Source organism: Trachinotus anak, unplaced genomic scaffold (assembly GCF_046630095.1).
Source record: "Trachinotus anak isolate AG129_WGS33_773 ecotype Australia unplaced genomic scaffold, CSIRO_AGI_Tana_v1 ptg000004l, whole genome shotgun sequence".
NCBI classification, from domain to species: Eukaryota; Metazoa; Chordata; class Actinopteri; order Carangiformes; family Carangidae; genus Trachinotus; species Trachinotus anak.
Genome location: NW_027273855.1, coordinates 8114501 through 8139937, shown reverse-complemented (window position 1 = coordinate 8139937; position 25437 = coordinate 8114501). Strand labels below are relative to the sequence as shown.

Genomic DNA, 25437 nt, shown 5'->3' with positions numbered 1-25437 from the left:
ATTTTTTTGATTCTTTCATTGCTGCAGGCCACAGATTCAGCCTGATACCAGGTTAATAACAGATCATGTTGTGTAGTGTTGTTAAAAAGCTCTCTCAGACACCAACACACCTCTAATGATCTAATAGCAGACAAGCAGCAATTAGAGTGTAATATAGCTGCATGTCAGGATGGAAGAGGGGCTTAAGGAAGGAATGAAGGAAGGAAGGAAAGAAAAGAGGATAAAGAAATGATGTAGTTAATGTTATTATTTCCTTGAGATATTTCAGATTCAGATTTTGTTATCATGTAAGACAGGAAGACCAATATGCCCACAATGTGTGTGGTGGTCTTATCTCGGAGCCCTATAATTACACACACACAGACACACACAAAGTCCAATAAAACCTTGCTACTTGTAAACAGAGGCCAACTGCCTCATGTCTGTATTCCAGGTCACTGTGTTTGACACTGACATGAGACTTAAACAGAAGTCTGCATCTTGTTGTATAATGTTACGTCTTCCTGATATAGCATCATGTGACCTGTGGTGGTCAGTCTGTATGTTTTGTGAGGAGCCTGGCTTTTGTTTGATGATACACTATGTAGAGTCTGTAGATTCTGTATATGAATCTGGAGGTAAACATGGCTTTAGCTGTCCATCCTAATCCAGTTGATTCATATTCCACAATAAATAAACCAGTTAAAAGGATTTTTTTGTATTGTGGGACTCTTGTGTTCCTCTTGTAATTATGGCCTGAGAATTTAATGCTTGCTGCCTCCATTGTAGTGATTCGGGAAGTGAATAGTTAGTTCTCTAGTTGGCGAATGGAGAAATATAGCTTGTGTCTGTGTTAGCTACATTAGCTAATCCAGATTGACAGAAACATCTGTGTTTAATTTAGTTGGATTGCCCATTTTAGCTTGATAGACATATTTTTAGCCACACTGAAAATACAGAATTTTTTCTATAATATGATGAGAAAATATTACCGATGATTAGATCTTTGTGAAAGGAACATGCTTGTGATAAATGTGTGTTGCTGCCATACCAGAAATAAAAGCGTGTTACTGCCACATCAGAAAAATCAGTATCAAATGATAATGTGAAAGGTTTATTATTATAAAATGTATTTCATGTTGCAACAAGATATTTTCATTTTATTAGGACATACAAACTTATACCAAAAAACTTTTCTAGTTATAACAGCAAGATCTTGAAGTGTCCCCACCCTAGCAGGTTCTCTGCAGTTTCTTCATTCAAACATGAGTTATAATTATAAGTTATCATGTTATAGTATATTGTTAAAACAAGAAAAGTTTCTTTTTAAAACATGATAAGTTTGTATGTCAAAATAATGACATATTGTTATTCATGTTTGGGACCATTTCACACCAGATATGTCTGTGTTTTAGAAATTAAGATAAATTAATTAAATGGCATAATCGAAATGAAGAGAAATTTTAAAAAGAGCAGAATTGAAAATATATCAAGCCAGCATTTCAAAATATTAAACTTGATAGTATTTTTAATTGACTTGTGCGAGATGTTGCCTGGCTTGTGCTGCACCCAGTTAGTAACACAAGCTTTCTCTTTAAACTTTGTAATCTTCATGCTTAAACTGAGATTACTCAAGTGATGTCTGAAGTACTTTTCTCAAACATGTCAAAGCTGCTGGAGAGAATTACACCACAATCTGCATAAGCAGAGCAATACTCACTTTGACTTGTAAATCAACTTTTAAAATGATCTTATCCAAAATCTGAGGAGTTTTCCATTACTTTTTGTCAAAGTTACATTGTTGTTCTCTACTACAAGACCATGCAACAATGATGTAACATTGACAGAAATATATGCTGATATTATGGGTTATGGAGCATTAGCAAATTTTAATTTTCTGCAAATGAAGGAAAGATATAGTTAGATTTGTTTCAAGCACTCTCACCTCTCTGGGGAAACATAAGGCCATCAATGTCACTTTAAATCTAGAGTTTAAAAAATTGACCTTGCACACACACACACACATGCACGCACACGCACACAGTGTTCCCCTGTCTCCTCTAAATTATACTAGGAGTATCTAAGATGTGCCTTTGGCCACGCAGAGGTTACCTCCTCTTTCTAACAGAAGAAAGCAATTTCACCATTTAATAGTCAGACACTATATAATTACATTATTGAGCCCACTGATCCACAGATGCACATGAGCAGAAGAACACAAATATTAAGTATACAGTCATTCAGTGTACAAATCCGCACAATTATTTGTAATTTGGCACATGTACATGCAATAATTAGCCAGATTATCATAAGGTCACTGTGGCACACATGCAACACACCAAATGCATGCCTCAACTAATAACAAATCCTATGTGTGTTGTAGTTTTCCCTCTAAGTGGAGCCAGATTTTCTTGATCAGAGGCTCTGATTAGCAACTACTTGGGAACACATCGGCACTGTGTCCAGCGCTGTCTGTCTCCCACAGCAGCTGCTGAGCACCAGGGCAAACACACAACAACCACAATCTCTAGCCAAACCCACAGCAACTCACTCTACACGTTTGAGGAACTGATGGATAAGCTCGTGGACCGAAAGGCTGCACCCAACATCTGCCGGCCATGTGTGCCTCTTATTTGGTGATCAAGCTTCAGGAAGCGAGGCCGGTAGCTGGCTTTAGGAGAGAATTTTACAGATATCATCATCATAATAATTAAAAAAATATATTTTAAGTAATAATTAATAATAATTACTTTTAATAATGATTTAGCTGCACTACTATGCATTTGTTTGTAGTGCTCCTGTCATCAGCAGCATTTAAAGATAATTCTCACATCAGAGCTAAGGACTCAGAACTGAAGTTTACCTTAAGATTGTGATATTGACAAATTTTTAAAAGATGGTCTGAGGATACAAAGTGGCAGAGGTCAGAGAAACTATTAAAAAGACTGTTAAAATGGCTGTTTCACATTTATATCTGTGAGAATGTTAGTAAATTTTCAGTAGGCATGTGCAGGATTTCCATCCAACTTCAGTCTCCACTGTCCACCTGTTGCTCATGATGCCTTGTTTCATATTTCTTCTCCAACACAGAGTGATTCAGACAGGAATGTGAGTGTCTCCTCCAGTGGGACCAGCTGCCTCCCAGTGCCATGCCTTGTTAATATAACAGCTTGTGTAATGGCCAGAGTCTGGCCTCACTCAGTAAAACCCTCTGTCTGTTTGAGAGCCAGGCTGGCAGTCAGTGACACACTCTGAAACAGCTGAGAAAGAGTCAAAGTCCATGTCAAGCCACAAAAAATATGGAATGATGATATATGGAAGATTACAAGTAGGTTTTGGGTTTTAGAGTATAAATGATTTTAAAATACATTTCAACAGGTCTTATGAATTTAATATTTACCACAAAACCTCTGAAGTCAGAATATTGAACATATATAGTTGACACAGTGTTTGTAACAAAAAATTAAAAAAAATTAATGTAAATGATTAAAATGAATCAGAGAGACTGAGAAATATTTAAAAACGGATGAAACCAAATAATACTGTGGGCAAGGTAAAATATACAAAAGATTTATCTATGTAAAAACATGTTTGAAAAGATGAATTTTAAGTTCTTTGAACAGGCTATAAATGAGGTGCATTTTGAAATCCACAGGGAGACTGTTCCAACTATATGCATCGTGATCACATCTTCAAATCAATAATTTATCTATCAATAATTTACAGACAGCCAGTGGATAGATTTTAGTACAGGGATGATGTGTGCACACAGCCTGGTCTGTTCTGGGGGAAATCCTTGTAGCGGTGTTGTGAATCTGTTGTTTGATTAGGCTCTCAGGATGACTGAGCATTACAGTAACTAAGATGAGTGTAGTTGTCTTGTGAGAGAGATGGTGTGAATTTGTTCTTGCTGGATGAAAAATGAGGTTGTCTCTTTTGGCCTGTTCCTTGTAATCCTTATTTAACTGAAGAACATTTTGAGCCGTTCAATCACAAATTTATAAAATGCAATTAGCAAGAAGATCGAAAAGGTTCAAATCATCATGTGAGGCTGAGATTTAGAGCTGTGTGTCATCTGTATAGCAATGAAACTAGATGCTTAATGGCAGCATGAACAAACTAAAAACAATGTGGCGAAGGACGTAACCATGGGGGACACCACGAGAAATACTCCCTGGAGAAACTTACTAGTTTATGTATAAACATTAAAATTACTTTTCCAGAACCAGGACCATTTTTTAATACAACTTTTTTTTAGATAATTAAAATAATCCAACTGGAATTTTTGTGAGCCACCTTTCATGTCACTGCTTTAGACATCATCATGTCTTCATTTTCAAAAATGATGCATGACATTAAGGTCAGTGGTCATTTTTATAAGCAAGGCTCTGGGGCTCTGATTAAGGAAGGGAGTGAGGATGAATGCAGTAAGGAAGGTGAACGGCAGGGCAGAGAGGGGAGTCTGAGCTGCGGGAGGCGCGGTGGACATTAGAAGAGGAGAGGGGTGGGATGTAAGAGCTGAGACTAATAAAGAGACAAGGAGGGAGGTGAACAGCTGGATGTTTAACAGTGGGAGTTAACTATCCATCAGCTAAGTGCAGAGCAAAGAGAGGACGGAGACACAGAGAGGGAGAATGTAAACCAATTAACTGAGAGGAGTTAAAAATAAAAGGCTGTTGACTTTTTTCAGCCCGGAGTAGTTACAGTAGCTGTCTGATGGTGCTTAAAATATCATAGTTCCACACTCACTCAGGTTGGGTATACAGCATATTGTCTGTCTTAAAATGATGCTGCTCTTGTCTGGTCATTGCCCAGGGTGAGCTGATACTGTATGTGACCATGCTGTTATTTAAATATTCTTGGCAATATGTGTTGTTCATACCCTTGCAGCAATGATTCCTGTCTGAGCTTTTATGTACAGTATCTATGGTGCATGTGCTTTTCTTGTGCATCTGTTTGGTATTCCTGGTTTCCTGCATTGTTTACGCTGGTAGGTGTGACAGCAAACTGTGTCTCGCTGACTGGTTCCAGTGGAATGTGTCATGTTGGTGCCACATCCCTACTCCCACCCACCCCAACACACACACACAGAGCTCGAGGGTTTAGTTATTCTGTGTGATGAGTTGGATATGGAAATGAAACTTGTATGCCCTGCAGGCTGCACTGTGCACTGTATCACTGCCTCTGACAGTTACAGCATTGCCTCATGTGGAAGACCTGCTGGCTTAGAGTCAGATTTCACTGTCCTTTGGCATGAACATAATGATATCATGTCCTTTTTTATCTGTTAGCCAAGAAAAGGTTAACAACAGTGGATAATTTCCCACCTTCTTGGCAGCTTAAACAGCACTAGTGCTGCCATATTATAATATTGTATATGACATGTAAAGAAAAAGCTGTCTTTGTAGTGTAATATGAAGCTTGTCAGCCATTGATACTCAGAGCTGCTCAATAATAAGCCTTAATGTGATGTGTGGCTACGAGAGGCTAACCAAGCTGAAAAGTGCTCTATATGGTGCAGGGTGACAGTGCATAGCCTGCTGTTAAAGGGTAATGGCTGGTTGAACAGCAGTACTTTGTGAGCTAAGACTCCCCCTTCAGACACATACACACACACACACGCACACTCACACATACACATACACACCAGCAGCACCACCTTCTCTCAGCTGTCAGCCTGCATTCCTCCATGCCTCTCCATTTATGGATATAGAGAAAAAGTAAAATTAAAGAAACCAACACGTCTAATAAACCACTAAATCACAGTTTGTCCTCAAAACTGTACGATATTAACTTTTCACTTAATTGGAGGCAAACTGCCAAAACTTCCATTCAGCTGGTCAACTGCCTGCTCACTTACACGTAGTCCACAAAACCACTACAGGCCTTGAAAAGGGAAAATAAATATTCATATTTTTATATTTTGACAGACATTGTAATATTTTTGCATTTCATTTTCATTTTGAAAAAAATAAATAAAAATGATGATGGTGTAAACAGACTGCATTCATGTAGAACTTTTTAGTTTATCAACCAGTTAAACTGTTTCACAATGTATGTCTCAGTGACACATTCACACACTCATGGCGCAGCAGTTAGTGGTTCAGTGTCTTAGGAGTCAGGGAGTCAGGATCGAACCTGACATCTCTACCTCTACATCTATTTTCACTGGGGTCTACGGGGCATCTCCGTAGCACCTTATGTTGTAACACATTTTACCTTTATCGAAAAATTGCAGCTCCTGTGATTTGAATATTACACTTGGCCATAATGAGATTTCAATAACATTTCAACCCAGCTCTACTACCAGCAACCATTTCATGCTTCAATTATAAATTATTAAATTGATTCATATCAGTCTAAAATGTTCCAAAAACACAGTTTCCTGTACCTCAATATTACATCTTTACATTGTTTCTTTTGTCTGACCAACGGTCCAAAAACAAAGATATTTATAATGTAAATTGATACAAAACTATGGAAACAAGCAAATCCCCACATCTGAAAAGATGGAACCAGCAAATGTTTGGTTGATAAGTGACTCTAATGAATAAGTCTTTAAAATTTCGTACAGCACATTATGACATCCTCAGATGTGTTGTTTTGTCCAACCAACAGTCCACTATTCAAAGACATTAAATATACTATCATGTGTTACAAAGAAAAGTGTTAATTTTTCACCTTCTAGAAGCATTGCCATTTGTGCTTAAAAAGTTAACAATTAATCAGTCATGAAAACAGTTTAGCAGTGTGGGACATGGAGGTGTGGCAACTGGCATTGGTGGCAACAACTTTCAGGGCACTTTTGCCACAAAGCCACAGTGCCAGTTCTTAGACTCATCTTGTATCCACAGAAGATAATAAATATTTTGGTGATGTATATTTTGGGAGATATGCTGTCTTGCAGGGTTAGATGAGAAGATTGTCAACGCTGTCATATCTGTCTGGTACTTTTTTTTGCTGTTACTGCTCACCAACCTTTGAATAAGTGGCATACTAGGTGCGCTGACTTGGACAGAGCCCTCTCCCTATCTTCAGTCTTTATGCTAAGCTAACAATGACAGGGCTATCAATCTTTTCATCAAACTCTCAGCAAAAGAGCAAAATAGGGCTTTTCAAAAGGTGCCTTGATATTTTGTTCTTTAGCCACAATTATTCATGTTATAAAGAAGAATGTATGAATTGAAGCCATGTTTTCAGGGGCTTTTATGCTTGTGCCTTAAGGCTTGTAAATTGGCCACATGTCACATCAGAAAAGTGCCCAATAGTATCTTTATCAACTCTAATAAAAGTGACTGCTTTTTCACCATTTTTCCACCATCTTTTCGTATTCTCTGCCTTCTGCCGAGTTAGTCTCTACTCTGAAACTGTATATTCACTCACAATATGATGCTCTAAATACAAGTGTCTACCAAATTACAGATACCACCTTCCATTTATCTCTACTTCATATCTTCCTACCTCCACTGGCCTCTGCTTTTTTCCCTGGCTTACATCAAGGCAGCAGTGGTCTGATCCCTGTCAGCTACATGACTCATGAATACTCTGTCGTCACCCTGTCAGACCTTCTGTTACATCTTCAGTGTCATAATAAGAAGAAATTCATCATCACCTACTACAGTATCAATCATTTGACATTTGGACTGATGATGTTTTAGATTGTAGCGCACACCATAGTTTAAGTATAAAAATAGAGAAAGAATAGAATTTCCACAGGTAAAAATCTATGCATCATAAATGTGTGAAAAATAAAATGAGGTCATTTGAAATATTCTCTATGTTATAATAAATGGAATTCACTGTTCTGAATATCTTGTTTTCTTGTCAGTGTGAGTTGTGTTGTGAGTAGAGGTGTGAAGTCTGTGTGGTTTTTCACAGACAAACAAACACAGACAGAAACACACGGAGATAAAAGACAACCAGAAACCCGATGATTAAGCGATACATCAGACGTCTGCTCTGCTCCTCCACCCTCCCTGGTCTTTCTCACACACACATACACACACACACAGACCTTTGAATGTGTGCCAGCAGTTGCCAGAATAGATATCAAGTTGTGTCTGTATGGGTTTTCCCATTGTCTGTACAAAAGCTCTCTACTGTATCAGCTATCTGACCTGTTCTGTTTGTGTGTTTCCACACTCTTTTCCTCTCTCTCATTGTTAGATAAAGGATAAAAAGAACAACCTCAGGCCTATTTTTTCACAGGCCATTATATATACTGTTGCCTCTGCTGGTAATGATAAATGTTAAGCAGCTCAGATTGTTACCTTGCACTTGGACAAATCCTCTAATAGGTGTCTTTTGAACTTACATTCACTTGAAAATGGATCATGTTGGGTTTTAGTGTCAATTAAGTGACAAATGGATCCTGAATTATAAAACTGTATGAATGAGTGTACCCAAACGCAGAAGGGAGTGGGGGCCCCCGTAATCCAGGTACATATGTTAACCTCATGTGTACTGACACTTGTTCAGATGCCAAGAAAAAACTGTTAGTCTAGAATGTGTCAAGATTGTGTGTGTGCATATGTCTGTATGTATCCATGTGAACTAGCCCTCCACACTGTTCCCAGCAGGCTTCCTATTATGACCTCATAGCAGTGTCAGGAGATGATAATGCAATGTCTCTGTTTACCTTAATCACTGAGTGTAGACCTGCAGAGAGCATCCAGTCACTGGTAGATACAGCAACCAGCCTCTCTTCATGCCTGTCAGCAGTAAAAAGTTATGAGCAGTGCCTAGGCGCGGAGGTGCCCAATTATACAGGAGGCTGACATCATGGCAGGATCACAACGTCAAGATTTGCTCAGTGACCTATTTGTATTACTATTATATTATTAAGTTTAAGCTTACCAGCTACACAACTAAGGCATTGTAATCATGAATGCAATAGTGCCCCTAAATTTATTAGCCAAGCATAGTTAGCCGCTTATCTGGCAGACGTTAGCTTACTTCCATGATGCTAGGTACAAGCTATGATACCGGGTAATTAAGACTTTCAAAGAATGTTAGCAAGAGCAACACAGTAAAACAAGAAAAAATATTTCAAATACATTTATTGAGCACATAACAGATTTTTGTTTGCTCAATAATAATGCCTGCACAAAATATATAAATGTTTTTCTATCCTCAAAATGTCCATGTGCTCAGGACTGAGGCACAAATATAAGGACAAAAAGTGTAGGAGTACCAGCAGCTGCTGTAGCAGGTGTGAATGTTTTAACACTGTGCTGATATAAAGCAGAGTGATGCAGAAAACCTCACTTTAAAAAAAAAAAATCTTTAGGCAATGTGAATAAGTGAATCAAATTAACCCTGTTAGTTTGATTCGCAGTGTAGGAGTGTTTCCATGTTACATGTTGCCATGAAGAATGTGTATATGCAGTGTGGAGGGATGATTAGAGACACCTGTTGCAGGCAGACCGTAGATTGACAGCAGGACCTCTGGGTCTTCGCTCTTCTCATACCAGATTTCCTCATAGCAACACGCACACAGACACACACACACACACAAACAGACTATAGATCCCAGAGGTGTGTTGGAAGAAAACTCATCATTATGACCAGTGGAATGTAGTACGGCTGCTGCGGGTTGTCATGAGAGTTTATAAGGTTTATTTTAACTCCCACACATAGCACAGCTACTCAGTCACACCAGGGCTCCAGTGCAGGATCATAGACAGACACATTATCTCTTCAAGCTTTATTTTATTTTATGTCACATCTTGAAGTTTTAGCTACAAATAAATAATCATTCATTCATTTTCAAGACCTTATACTTCTAACCGCTGCTGGTCTAAGTTGACCACTGTTTGACCTGCAGTGGTTAGTTTCCAGATTTAGCCTGTCTCTGGGGCCTCTTGTCAGGTCAGTTCTTGGGACCCCTGTAGACAGCAGAGCTGTTAACCTGCAGGGCTTCCTTGAGATAATCCCTATCCCACTGAATGTTGTCTCAACACTGAATCAGCTCTTGATTAGGCAGTAGCAGTGTAGATGCAGGGGGCCAGTGTTCAGCTCATAGGCCCTCATACCCTGTGGTCTTTGACCTTTATGAGGCTTCTATGCAAAAATGGTTTTCCAAACAGTTATAAACCATGACAAAGATGATAACTGATTAAAAAAATTGTCTTTTTGTGACCACAAAAAAATTATAATATCAAGCCTTATGCCCCACCCATCTCCGCTGCTTGCGCTAGGTTGACAGGTGAAACAGCAGAGCATGTTGGAGAGACTCAGCCACATGTTCGAGCCTCAGTCAGACCCAGATTCAGGAGTTTTTGAGGAGTTTATTTTGCACCAAAATCAGCAACTAAAAGACGTATCAGAAAAGTAAGCGTAGTTAAATGGTTTTGTTATTTGTTAGCTTTTAACTGGTAGTGGCCAACACAGTGTCAGTGGCTGTGCTAATGCAAACTCTTGCTCGCTGTTTTATTATTGAAACCACAAGTAAAAAATTAACAGCAGTTTCTGTGTGCTTTTAAACATTAAAATAATAACATTGCCAACACATCTGGACACTGGTACAACACATCTTGTACTGGACCAGTCCCAGTACTGTTTTTTCCTGTTGCATGCCATATTTGTAAACAAGGGTACAGAAAATGTTATATGTGTTATTATTATTGTTATTATTATTATCATTATCTGAGCTCTTTCAGAACCCACACTGTAGACACACCTGTCACTAGCTACACTACACTTAGGGATGAAAGAGTGAGCTGCAGCCCAAAAATAAGTTTAAAAAACACATGCGTCTCACGCAGAGGCTCTGACACTGAAAGGAGCAATGGTTATAGTGATAATTCAAATTTAAACGGTAATACTAACTGGCATTATTATCATGATTTAGCGTGAAACCGATAACTGCTTCATTTCTAGTCTGGGTTTATTTTGCCCTCCCCTAGTCCCCGAAAGTTGACTGGAATGGTTCCTTAGTTATGTTATGTATGAAACTGCAATTCTAAGATGGAAATGCGCAGCCATGGCATTGACTGTTTATTTTGCTCATGATATGTCTTGTATTATATAAAAAACATCATATAGACATCTTAACGAGGTTAAAAACTTGATTTTCATCGGAGGGGGTCTTGAAGAAGCACAAAGGCAAATGCATTAACATTCTTCAGATTCTTGATATTTCCAGTAATCCGCATTATCTCTGAGCTTAAGTCTAAACATCTGGATGAGATTCAACAGAAACTATTAAGTATCTGAAATAAATAACTGAAACAATTAAATGTTTTAATCTAGAGACGTCCTTGATATTTTTTATAAACAGCATCCCAGTCTCCAACTGTAAAATAGTGACCTAAATCCCTTTCCAATGTTACATCAAAAGAAGCCTCCTGAAGCCTTGTGTCAAATACACTTTTCTTCTAGTGAGTAGATCTGATTACTGCTGCAGTGTTTGATCTGTGTTGAAAGAGTAACTTAACACCAGGTCGAATGGTGGTGTTTTGCTGCCCTCTCTGGTTGAAAGTTTCAAACATGTTTCACCTCTTACCACACCCAGCATCAGTGAGGAGTGTGATTGGGTGTGGTCAAGTGTGTGTCAAGTGTGCTCTGTTCAACCTGTAACCACCAGCAATGATGTCTCAGTTTCCAGAGTACACCTGTACACTACTGCAGCCAGGTGAGAACCACTGGAGGTCAGCAAAGATATGATTTTCAGGGTTTTTAAGTAACTCTTTAAAAATCATACACAAAAGATCCAAAGCCAGTATTTAAAAAAAATTATTATCTTTTTGGCAGCCCTGCGATAGACTGGCGACCTGTCCAGGGTGTACCCCGCGCTCGCCCAATATCAGCTGGAATTGGTACTTTGTACAGTACTTTTGTGGGACTCAGATTCACGTGTGTTCATTTGTCTAAAACAAACTCAATTTCCTGTAGTACCTCTTATCGTGGAATCTTTCTTCCTAAGAGCTTTTGATGATTTTGATGTTATTTGTGTGTTCCAATACGAGCTTGTGAAGTAGTATCCTAGTTAGTAGTATCACTCTGCAGTCTTTTTTCCTGTTGATTGTAATTAATTTTCTGCCCCTCCCAGTCCTGGCTGCTGCCGTGGGCCAGGAGCCGGACCACAGCCATGGCTGTGCTCATGGCAGCTGCTACCCAGCAACAGGGGACCTGCTGGTTGGACGAGAGAAGAACCTAAAGGCCTCATCTACATGCGGGATGAGAAGAAAAGAGCCTTACTGCATTGTCAGTCATCTTCAGGTAAGTGCATATGTGTAACTGTGAGTTAAGCACATCAGTTTGTGTCTGCCTAACTATCTCTACATTCTGTCTGTGCTTCTGCCTTTCTCAATGACCTCTCAACTCTCCTTTGTAACCTTGTTACACTGACCTTTTCCTGTCCTGCTGAAGGATGAGAAGAAGTGTTTTGACTGTGACTCCAGACGGCCGTATGACCCTGTCTACAACACCATCAATCACCGGATAGAGAATGTTATCACTACCTTCAAACCTCACCGCAAGAAGTCTTGGTGGCAGTCTGAGAATGGTGAGAAGATCACTTTGGGGATCTCTTTGGGGATCTCTAATTTTTTCATCTACTACTATCATCAGGTCAGAATGTTTAATCTGTTCAATACTATAGTTTATTGCCAAACTCAAACAGCCCAGTACTTTGTGTTTGATGCTAGTTTAGCGTGGCAACATACTAAAGCATGTTAGCATTGTTGTTTTTAGCATGTTAGCATGCTGATGTTGGCATTTAGCTTAAAGCACTGCTGTGCTTAAGTACAGAGCTGCTAGCATGGGTATAGACTCTTAAATTTAGAGTACATTTCTTTGGTAAAAGAGATATAATTGAAATCTATTCTGTAATTGTAAATTGAATAATAATGCTTTGTTTTATTCCTTAAGAACCAACTGATGAGATTTCTGAAAATGTCCATACTGATGTAGCCAACTTCTTTTAACTGCTCTCTGCAACTTGACTGAGAGATAGGTGTGCTTGGCAAGTCAGCTATGGACAACATTAACAACACAGAGAATGAGAGAAACATTACAAAGTTTTATATACTGTAATTTCACCGTAGTACTCTTTATTCACCCTAAGGAATCCTTGTTTCTAATTTTTGTTAAGTGTGTTATAAATAATGTAATCCCAGCTTTCATTTTCATGGCTACCAATTTGCACTGATCCTCTAATTAAAGCTACTGAAAGTGCTCCAAAAAGCATTAACAAGTAAGCTCTGCTCATACTGATGTTTTAATTTGGCCTCACCAAAGTTGGTAGTAAAACAAAATTAACATGGCCTCTACTTGTATGTGTAGTTAAAGCTATTAGAGGCAGGGTAGAGGGGAGAGAATGAAAGGACATAAAAAGACTAGGTAGTGGATCTTGAAGAAGAAATATTTTAGTTGTGCAAAGGGAAAAAGAACACTATCCCGAAGGTTTTCACACACACACACAAACACACACACACACACACACACACACACACACACACACACACACACACACACACACACACACACACTGGCTGACATCCTCAGACCAGCTACAGATGGGCTTAATAACAGAGTAGACTCTGCTCTGGCATTTCAACAGAGAGAGGAAATGGGTATGGCAGGGGAGGAGTGAAGTTCAAGCTTTGATGGAAAGATAAAAGTTAAAGTGGATGGAATAATCAAGATGGACTGAGGGGCAGTAGTGAGGACAGAGGTCAAAGTTAAACTGATGTATTTTCAGGTGCCACATAAATCTCCATCACAATGAGGGAGTGACTGTGAAGCTCTGTGTGGAGTAGCCAGATGAACACAAGGCTCATTTCAGCTGTTTGTGAGCCGTGATGCTGTTATGGAGTGCTGTCGATGATAGCACTGTGCATCATGAACGGACCCAAAATAGAACAGGGAGAAACAGAAGAAGAAGACAGGGGGCAGGAAGTGTACAGACTATTTTTACTCCTTGTTGCTCATGCTTTTCCATGGCATCTTTGTGGTATTTCTCTGGTGAAAGTGGCAGTGTGCACAGTGGGCCCATGTGATATGGATGGCAGTGGTTTGATTGTGTGCACTCACTAAATGGAATGGCCATTTCCTGTGACTGCATGCAAACATGCAGGCATTACAAGCCTCTGTGAATGTCAGCTAAATAGTGGAACAGGTGTGTCCTGTGTGTATTGAGTGTGTGTCTGTCATTTTCCTCACAATTCCCCAAAAACTGCTCTACTAGAAAGGCTCAAAATTTACTCTTTGAATTGTCCTCTGACTCTCTGTCTGCTCTCCCTCTGCTTTCCCCTTCCCTAACTGGTTCACACCCTTCCTTCTCTTTCCTTCCTGTGCCTCATCAACTCTTGATTTGTGGCTGGTTGTTTTTGTGTATGTTTACGTGTATTTGTTGTTGTAGTTGGGGGGATTGACCAATTGGTTAGTTGATTGAACTAGCTACAAAAATCTCTATACTTGGACTCAATGCTAACCGTTTAACCTAAGCTACACTCCCTTAGCTATGAGTTTGTTGTGGCTTCCAAATGCACCTTATATACATTACTTTATACACATTAGGGTCCCAAAAAGACCTCTAAGTCCACTTTCCCAGAGAGAGAAGACAGACATGTTAAAAATTAAGAAATGATTAAGAAAAACACATAAAAGCATATAGAATTTTTGTATGCATGTCATTTGTATGTTGTTTTGATAAACTTGTTAAGATACATTAAATACATATGATTAACATATATGGTCAAAATGTCATACCATATAAAAATTCATCATATTGATATTTTTAATACATGTACATGTACAAATTTTACTATGGGTATGTCATATCTTCATATATCCAGAGGATGTATATATGTATTAATATGTTCCCTTATAGTTAACATATATTGCAACATCACTCTTGAAATAGTAACATATATATCATATATTACATTTTTTTATAGGAAGAAGTTGAAGTCTAGGCAAACCAGTCGGAATGTAGAAGTGCTCAGTTCTAGAGAACACTAGAGAACACAACTTTGTTGACTTTTGTTCCCATCAAAACATTTGTTTCAAAGGAATAGCTCAATAGCAGAGAAATTGATAATTGCACTGGTGGGTTTCCCCGTCCTTTATGCCATGTCCCTGTTTGCTTACAGGTACTTAGATTGTTTACAAAACAATGCATTCCAAATAAACTTGTTAGCTGTCTATATCGTCTACACCATCTATGTCAGAGCGCCCATGAACTTTAACAGCGTCCTTGTCAGTGTAGTCAGAGCAATTTTTTGCTCTCACTGCTTTTGGTCTGAACGTACAGTCCTCAACAATGAGCTAAGAGACTAAAAGGAATCCATAGAGTAGAGAAAGGTGGTAATCCGTGGGTTCTTTATTCAGAGCAACAAATTTCATATAGGACATAATTTAAATAATAATAATAAAGACTATATAGCTAGGATAAAATAGCATCCACTCACTGCTTTGCTTCCTAATGCTCTCCATCTCTAGGGTTTTGCTTTTACCATAGGCCTCAGTAGAAAATCAAGGAATCATTTGAACTCACCACATTAACAAGATGTCTCAGTCCGCAGACTTACTCCAGGCAAGATTCTACATTTTTGGTTTCCTATTCATGTCAGGAGTTTTTGATCTTACACACCTGTCACTAAGATTTAATTGCGTGGAGGAACTTTTTTTGTCATGAGTATAAACCTCAGGAAATAACTATGTGCCACACACTTTCACACTTTAATTGCCTGCAAGTTATAAATGTTAAAAAGGTGATTTCCCAGGATGCATGGATGTGTGTAGGCACATGTGTTTTTGTAAAATATATAACTGAGTAGGCACCTGGCATCTGTTTTTCCATTAGCACTTACTTGTATGTGTATGAAAGAGCCGTATTGTAGTTTTTTTTTAAATATCACTAGTTTAAAAGTGTTGCTATTGATTGTAAAATTGTAAGATATAAATTTCATGTGGTGTGCTTGTTATGTGTTAGTATGAAGGAATTGGCTTTGTACTGTACAATTACTACAAAACACAGAGAACATGAGTGAAAGTTGTCCTTGGAGTGAAGTGGCCTTTCAGAATATTTAGTCCTCTACACCTCAGGAAGTGTGTGGGCTTGTCTGACTCGCTCGCTCCATTTCTCCTGCCAAGACTGAATGTGTTTTCCTGTCAAGATATCATTCCTCAAGCCAAAAATACAGTTGCTACTTCACTTAGTCTAATAGCCATTAAAGAAATTAATGATATAGATGGAAAATTAGTGTAAGTATTTAACTAACCAACATTCGTGTAAATAAATGTCCTCTCTGTGTCCTTCTCTCTCCTAGGAAAGTCGAATGTCTTTATCCAACTGGATTTGGAAGCAGAGTTTCATTTCACACACTTGATTATGACCTTTAAGGTAAAAAAAAAGATTTTGCAGTTTTATTAACTTGACTTTCATCTACAAGCAGCTGAAACAAATTACTTACAGCTCCAATTATGTTGTCTTATTGTAATTCATTTCTCAGAAAGAATTATTTTTCTCCCAAATGAATCGCCTCAACATGCTCAAAAACTCATGAAACTTTTTACATGCGTTAAGCCTGGTGAACATTTACATATTCCATGGGTCTTATACGTGGGTGTGGGGAAATGGCTCAATAGCGCCATCTAGAAAATTTCAACAATGCACTACTTGCCCTGTGTTTCACCTACATATATGAAAATCAGTAGGCAACCCCACTGGAAATTAGATATTTTGAATTAACTTTACAATTTTAGCACCATTGGAATTAAAAAAAAACTCTTACTAGAGAATTGATCAGATCATCATCATATTCACCAAATATGATGATGATCAGATCATCATCATATTTGGTGAATCTCATCTTAAGACCTTTGCGATGTTAAATTGCTTTTGAGTTTTCGTTGGAGGACTTCACTGTGGCGGAGCAGCAAATTTTGATGTTGTGCCATGAAAAATCAACTTGCTATAACTCCAGCATACATTTTCTAAACTGCCCCAAACTTTATGTGTTTGATAAGAGTCTCAGCCTGAACACATCAACATGCCCTTATTTAGTAACACTCTTAGCGCCACCTAATGGCAACACGAAATATCATGTTTTACTCTTTGATTTACTCCTCCCAGCAGGTTGACTAGACCCTCCTCAAACGTGATCACCACTGAATACTTCAGACCTTGATGATGCTTAATTGCGAAAATTGTGGGTTTTCATTTAAAGGCCTGGCTCTTGTGACATGGCAAAATGTGCAACAGGAGGTTAATGTAACTCAGTAATACTTTGTCTAATCTGCCCCAACCTTGGTCAGAAGATGCGTAATACCTTGATGATGGTTCACTGTGAAAATTGTGAGTTTTTGTTAAATGGTGTGGCTCTGGTGGGATGGCAAATTTTGGTGTTTTGCCATGAAGCAGGAAGTCGCACTTTAATGAACTCCTCGAATAGTATTACTCATAGCGCCACCTAATGGCAACATGAAACATTATGTTTTATTCTTTGATGTACTCCTCCTAGCAGGTTGATCAGACCCTCCTTAAAAACATTATACTTCAGACCTTGATGATGCTTTTTTGCAAAAATTAGTTTTCATTTAAGGGTGTGGCTGTGGCGGTGTGGAAAATTCCCAACAGGAGGTGGCTGTAGGTCTGTTATGAATTGTCCAATATGCTTCAAACTTGGTCACAAAATCCTTCTCCCCTTGAAGATGCTTTAGTGCAAAAATTGTGAGTTTTCATTTAAGGGCATGGCTGTGCGGAACATTCCCAACAGAAAGTGGATGGAACAGGTGATGCATCTTGTCCACCACCACTAGGTCCATGCGGTAAATCCTAACCCATGGGCGCGGTGTTCAACGGTTGCTGCAATGGTCACGTGGCTGCTTTGTTCGGCTTGCTGTGAGCCCCCCTGTAGTGCACAAGGGTGCGAGGGCCCGTTCAATGCTGCTTGCAGTTTTAATGTTGTAATTATTCTGCTAAAAAAATATGCTGCAGAAATCTTGTCTATGATGTTCTTGTTCTGCAGACTTTCCGTCCAGCGGCCATGGTGATTGAACGGTCGGCAGATTTTGGTCGTACCTGGCAGGTCTACCGTTACTTTGCTCACGACTGTGCTGCCGCCTTTCCCGGAGTCTCCCAGGGTCCTTTGCGTAACATTAACGATGTTATCTGTGAGTCACGTTATTCTGACATTGAGCCATCGACAGAGGGAGAGGTGAGTGATTCATTAAAGGAGTAACCCAGGATGAAAGGTTGAACTAGTTGCGCAACATAAAAACTAAAACATGTTCATTTTAGTGAATAGATAAAAAAATTTGACACACAATGTTTTTTTTTTTAATGGAAGTAAGGTGTTTTGTTGCCTCGTTCCAAAACTTTTGGATTTAAGGTTTTACATGTAATATTGCTTACCATACATATACTGCACATTTATAGTGTTACTTTGAGGAATTTTTCTATATTTGCTTTGAGGATAGGTATCACTCTCAAGTCAATTACCTTGGCATGAAGACTGTAAACAGGGGGGAACAGCTAGTCTGGCCCTGTTGAAAGTTTTTGAAAATCTGCGTATTTTTTGCTTTCACAGTATGGCCCTCTTCAGACCTGGCATTAAGATGCGTCTTCAGTGATCCAATGACAAGTGGTCAGCTCCAAGAACGTCAGTTCACACCTGCCTTTAAAATGTGTCTCGAGTGACCGCTTGTGATCGGATATCACTTCCCCACTTTATATGCAATTTAACAGATATGCCGTTTTGTTTTATATGACATCCAGGATGTTGTCAGTGTGTGTGTGTGTGTGTGTGTGTGTGTGTGTGCGTGTGTGTGCGTGTGTGTGTGTGATTGGATCTCATGCATCCTCAATGCATCTTGGGTGCATTTATAGCTGTCCATTTGTGATTGGATCACCTGAGATTGATGTTAATACCAGGTTTGAACAGGGCCTACGTTTGTGTACAAAGAAAAGAGATATAATGTGGTAATTAGTAAAAATGTAAAGGTGAGGTCGGCAGATGTTATTATCAGAACCAGGCTAGCTGTTTCCAGTCTTCATGCTAAACTAAGCTAAACACTACTGGGTCTAGCTTCATACGTAGCCTAGTGATCCTTGATTTGAACTTGCAAATTTCTCAGAATGTCAAACTACTCCTTTAAAGCCTTGACTTAAGTAGCAAATCACAAGCCAGTTTCCTGTTCAATTCTTAACCCTAATGACCATTGTTAAATAGATCTTGCATTTGAAAGCAGTGAAAAGACAAGAAAAACCTGTCAATGCTGCAACATACCAACAGCAAATTAAAGACCCCAAGCTTTTCAGTCGTCCCTGCAAAGGAAAAAGCACAACCAACATCTTCTCTCACACACTGAATGCGGCTCACGTTTGCACATCACAATATGTGGATTGTTGTTTTAGACTCACGCTGCCTAAGCTGCTAATTTGTTTTATGTAACATTACAAGCTTCAGTTTAAACATGCAATGTGTGTGCATAATATGTATTCCCCTGCCTAGGTCATCTACAGAGTGTTGGATCCAGCCATCAGGATTGAGGATCCATACAGCCCGAACATCCAGAGTAGGTCACACATATTTATGGCTACAGCATGGCCAGCCTTAGAAACGTGAATGTGACTGAATGAGTGATGAAGTTTACACCCTTCATTAGCCAGCCGAGTGTTGAAGTTTCTCATCGACCACTGCTCTTTAAAAATTAATTAGTATGAGTTTCTATTACGTAATCACAAGATGTTAACAGGCAGTGTTGCCAACTTAACATCTTTGTCACTACATTTACCAACTCTTCAGACTACTTAGCAACTTTTTTTTTCAAAAAAGTACCCAGCAATAAATCTAGTGACTTTTTGGACAAACCTTAGCTACTTCCTGTAGACCAGCCAGTATCACCCTGCAAGTGAAAGGTTGGGCTTTCCCTGCACAGACACAGCTCTCTATGCATCACATTGAAATGACCACGCATCAACTGACAAATGTGAACGAGCATCTAACTTCCTCTCTGTGTGGTCATTTTACAAATAAATATGAAGTAAATCAAAAATCACAGCGCAGACGTTGTCTTTAACTTAAGTGTTTGGTTATATTGTCAGACAACATCGTGGTTATAAAATCAGAATTTTAGCAGAACTTGTTCCACTGACAACAGAAAAAGAAAAACATGTAAAAAAAGACACAGTGACTTCATGAATATGCAATGAATATTTCATGACTTTTCCAGCAGACTTTAGTGACTTTTCATTGAAAGTAGTGGTTTACAGCCACAGCAGTTTTCAACTACGTCCTCAGTTTCGGCAAATATCAGCAAATAGAAAACTTTTGTCCATGTTGGTGTGTCGGTGTAACAGTGCAACTAGAAATTTTTATTAATTTAAGGGATTATAAAAGTTTAAGAGTGCTACAACATGTTGAAGATCAGTTCCTGTTGTTAAAACAAGATTTTTATTAAAAAGACATCACAAAATACATTGAAACTGCATTTAAAACTTACTCCACAGAAAATACTATCCTTATATTCACATTTGTCACCTTAAATCAAACTCCAACAGGCACAGTTAGCTCTTGTTATCCAGCTGTGACACATTACAGACTGCAACAGCCTGTATCTCTGGGGTGTGAAACATGGCCCTGCTGTGTGGAGGCATCAAGAGATGTGAAAAACAGCTGTTTCTCTCCCACACAGCCTCAGTGTCCTGGCCCTCTTGTTTAGACTGGCAGGACATGAGAGCTCTTCCCAGAAACCTGAGTTGGTTTCCAATGCAGCAGCAGAGGTTGGCTTGTTCTCTTATTAAATATCTTGTTGTAGCTGGCCCACATTGTCAACCTCTGACCCCTTACAGCTTGACAATCCATATTTACTGTCTGCTGTTGTCAAGACTAAATCACCATCCAATGTCATTGCACTTGTGCATCTTTTTATGTGTGAGGTTAGCCTTCCAGGCAAAAAAAAAGGCAAAAAGCAACGTTTTCTCAGTACATATTCTGCCTTCTTGATTGGCAGGCCATAACCCCCAATTTCAACCCTGGCTCTAACCAAAACCATCTTTTGGAGTTAATACACAGCCTCAGAGGAAGCTTGTCAGGGGGGCCCAGTGGAGAACAAAAAGCCCTAAAGAACATTTTCTGTCTTACTGCCTCTCTGTGTTACAACAAACTGATTTATATCTTACTTCCTGCATTTCCTTAACTTGGTAGCATTTCAAATTTAACACAACTAACTACAGATCAGTTATAACCTGCAGCAGAGCTACATTAACAATACTTTCAAATCGTGTTATAAGGGAGACCTTGAATTAGAAAACATTAATGGAGAAAAAACTCATTTCAGTAAAATTTGTCTTTGTGGAGAAATTTTCATGGTTATTGCTATTGAGGGATTAGTTTAATTAATTTGTAAAAGGAATACAAGATGGTATTAAGTCACACAGTTTTTGTCTTTGCCACCAGTACTGTTGACTTATCTCTAACAAGTTTTTATCGTAACTGTACAATATTTGCAACTTAAATATTGAGTAAACCTTTTTTTTTTTTAATTCTTTTAATAACAGAGTAAAAATGGTCAAAATTAGGTGACAATGTAATGAAAATCAATTTTTAAATGCATTTTTAGCCACGCTAGCTATTAAGTGCTAGCTTAAGGGATTGCAATGTTGGTCTGATTATATATATATATATTTATGTTGATAATGCTGGTGTTACGAATGTATGGTATAATTACCATGCTATTTTCTGCCTCCTTTACTAATCAAAAGAGTTGACTTGTTTTCCACTATATCAGAAACAGTGTTCTTGAAGTCAGTAATATTGGTAATAATCTGAGGTTGTGCTGTGCCTGCTGGTAGTGTTTCTGAAAGTCACAGGCATTTCCTGCTGTTGGCTTGGGTGAGTAGGCTCTTGGGAAGCAGAACAGTTCTAGTAAATTTGTGTCACAAAGAATCAGAATCGGAATACTTTAGAGGGAAAATGTGTGTTCAGTGTGTTGCCATGCATGTGTGTTAGGTAGGTCTACATATGCATTGGTTTGTAAGTGTGTGTGTGTTGATTGCTACTGGTGGACAGCTGGACTGTAACAGCAGTAAATGTTCCATCCATGTTATCTTTGTGTGGGATGAACCATTTCAACACCACATTCCATTACTGTCCATCATTTTCAGATTTTCCATTTTTTACTTGAAAGTTACAAATGTAATTTGGATGATAATTCCCTTACTGCCAGTTCGAAAAGGAGATTAAGTTGGATGTATGAGGTTCAGTCAGAGGCACCTATGTCAAAGAACTGACCATTTACAGAGTTATCTTAAAATCTGAATACATATTCTGCTCCTTAATAAACACATATATGAACATAAAATATTTCTAGTTAACTAACAATAATGACATTCCCAACACTGTAAGTTGAAGCATATATAGATGCTTCAACTTACAGTGTGTAAGTTAGGGTTTTATATATATATATATATATATATATATGTATGTATGTGTGTGTGTGTGTGTGTGTGTGTGTGTGTATACACATGTACATATTCATACATCAGAGGAGTTATTGGTCGCCACATTTATTTCTCCTGTGCATACTGGTTGTGAAGTTTAAGTGTAAGAGATGTAAGGCAAACTTCTTGTTCTCAATTCTTCATTCTCTGCAAAAATACATTCCAAATTTCATGTTAAATTTATACAGAATGAGGCATCATCAGCCTGAATTAGTCAAATGAAGTGGGATCTTCCAAAGTTTCAGTATCAGATCTTCCAAAGTCTTTTCAGAAAGAAATCCCTCTTTTGTTTCCATTGACAGAGCAAAGTCATTGGGGTGAGATAGTAACATAAAGTTGGTAGTAAAAAGAGTATGACTTCATTTGTGTAACTCTGACTGCTGATGCTTTTAATCCTTGTCTTAATCTTGTTTATACATGATGACTGGTCTAGTAAAGCATGGCAAGACCTGTTTTTTTTCCAAAGATTTTAATATATAATATATGTTTAATAGATGCTGTTGATATGTGATAATCTGCTATTGCTTTGCATTTTTAGGTTCACTTCATTCAACGGTAAAATTGCTAACACATCTTAAGGATTTAAACTACCTCTTTAAAATTATGCCTTCTCATCTTTCTGGTTTCCCAACCCAGTTTAAGTTCCATGTAACCTTAAGGATCGTAACTCTGAGGACTAACTAATCCTCAGACCATCCATGATCATTAGCTGTTATTGCTACATAATGTTTTGCCACACAGCTTTGTAATACTCCATTGTCCCTGACTTCATCTTCCTGGGGCAAAGGTGCTGCTGTGCAGTTTTGTGTGTGTGTTGACATGTGGTTTGACATGAAGTTTATTTTTTTTATTTTTACAAATGACTGTATCCCACACACACACAAAGAGTACCAGCCTTTGTCTACCAGTGGACTTAAATTAAACTCCAGTGTCCCCGTGAAGAAAAACTGTTTCTGAGTACCCTTATCCTCTTCCTTACACACTCATCCTCTCCACGTCTTCTTCGCATCAGACCAGCTGAAGATCACCAACTTGAGAGTGAATTTCACCAAACTTCACACACTGGGCGACAACCTACTGGACCCGAGAGCAGAAATAAAGGAGAAGTATTACTACGCCATATATGAGCTTGTCATACGCGGAAACTGCTTTTGCTATGGCCACGCCTCTGAGTGCGCCCCCATCGATGGCATCAGGGATGATATAGAAGGAATGGTGAGTGATGAGAATCACTCACAGTATAGACCTTTAATTAGTACAATATTCCCTCTGTAATTTACTCTGATAATTTTAAAGCTTTCAACTCACATACAGATTGCCATAACTCTCCTTCCCTCTCATTTCTTTTTGAGGTTCACGGCAGGTGTGTGTGTAACCATAATACCAAGGGTTTGAACTGTGAGCAATGTGATGACTTTCACAATGACCTGCCCTGGAGACCAGCTGAGGGACGCAACACCAATGCCTGCAAGAGTGAGTACAGAAGAGGAGGCACAGGGGACATTAAGTGTAATACAAAAACATCAGAACTTTACCTCTAGAGATAAGCCAATATTACTATAAAAAGAGGTCACATATACTGGTACTTCTTAATTATTTGTCAGCAGGCTAATGTAACTACATTTACTACATGCTGACACTTTTGGGTATTTACAGCTCTAAAAATACAACCTGAGCTGCCGGCATATTTGCCTGTTGACAGTTTACACTTGGATAAAGTGAGAAAAAAACACAATCACACAACATCAGCAAAGTCTAATTTGTTTGAAACATTAATCTGTTTTGTAGAGTGTAACTGCAATGACCACTCGACCCAGTGCCACTTTGACATGGCGGTGTATTTGGCCACGGGTAACATCAGCGGAGGAGTGTGCGATGACTGTCAGCACAACACCATGGGACGCAACTGTGAGATGTGCAAACCTTTTTACTTCAAAGACCCCATCAAAGATATAAGGGACCCACGAGTCTGCGTAGGTGAGTGTGTGTTTGCATTCCTAGAAAGTATCTTACTATTACTAATGGAAGACAATGTATGTGACTGCTACCAGCCCTTGTTATTGCTGGTTAGTGCTCCTTATGAATCCAGAAACTTTCTGAGAATCATCATGCTTTTTATAATTTAAATTTACTTGAATATCAAAGCAATCCAGTGATACTTATCTGTACAATCAATGGCTACATTGCAAAGAGGAACTGCCAATAGCCAGTTCGGCACGTTTTTAATGGTACCTATTTGCCAAATGTAAACAAATATAGGTCAAAAAAAAGTGTGCCAAGATTGACTGCATTTCTAACCTTATCAAAGGAATGCTACTGAAAGCTAATTACAGTCAGCCGTAGTGAGCTTTGTAGAATATAGAAATCATGAAACTATTAGAGTATAGTATGAGGATTGATTGTGAAGACAATTGGTGTAATGACCTTGATATTTTAGTCAAAAGTTTGAAATTTTGGAAAATACCCTTATTTGCTTTCTGGCAGGGAGTTAGATGAAAAAGCTTGATACCACTCTGTCTGCAAAAAGAGATATTTTGTAATTTTCTTATTGCTACATAGTCATTGTTAGCATTAACTGCTGTTTACTTACAAGTCTAGCAGAAACATTGCGAGCTCAGCATCAAACTTCTTTCCTTTACTCACCAACAGCTGTCTCCAGAGGTGGAAGCAACCCTTTATTTCTATCACTTCTTCTGCTGACGTTAGCATGCTAACTAGCTAGCCCCGGTCTGACTGAACTGTCTCTTAACTTATCGATACTGAGTCACTCTAGCGTTCAGTCTGCCTTAAGGTGTAGCACTGCTGAGAGGTCTTATTATAACCTCTTGTATTATAAAAACAATGATAGTTGGAGCTCTTGTAAACAGCTGTTAATTCTTATGTTTGACATGTAGCCATAACAAAACCTACAAGTAGCTCCTTTAAATATGATGTAACAGCCAGCTGCCCAAAATGTAAACAACTTCCTTAAAATGATATTTGTACTGTTGCACCACTTATAGTTG

General features: G+C 38.6%; 1 protein-coding gene across 2 annotated transcripts in view; it reads left to right on the top strand.

Moving 5' to 3' along the window:
* The window catches only part of lamb2 (laminin, beta 2 (laminin S)), a 59907-nt gene that overhangs the window by 6967 nt on the left and 27503 nt on the right, over positions 1–25437 (top strand). For both annotated transcript variants that reach the window (XM_071475571.1, XM_071475570.1), the window contains exons 3-10: positions 12032–12201; positions 12352–12487; positions 16257–16330; positions 17958–18146; positions 19443–19506; positions 23445–23647; positions 23785–23905; positions 24221–24409. In XM_071475571.1, coding sequence (XP_071331672.1) covers positions 12032–12201; positions 12352–12487; positions 16257–16330; positions 17958–18146; positions 19443–19506; positions 23445–23647; positions 23785–23905; positions 24221–24409 — 1146 coding nt within the window. The remainder of the gene's footprint in view (positions 1–12031; positions 12202–12351; positions 12488–16256; positions 16331–17957; positions 18147–19442; positions 19507–23444; positions 23648–23784; positions 23906–24220; positions 24410–25437) is intronic.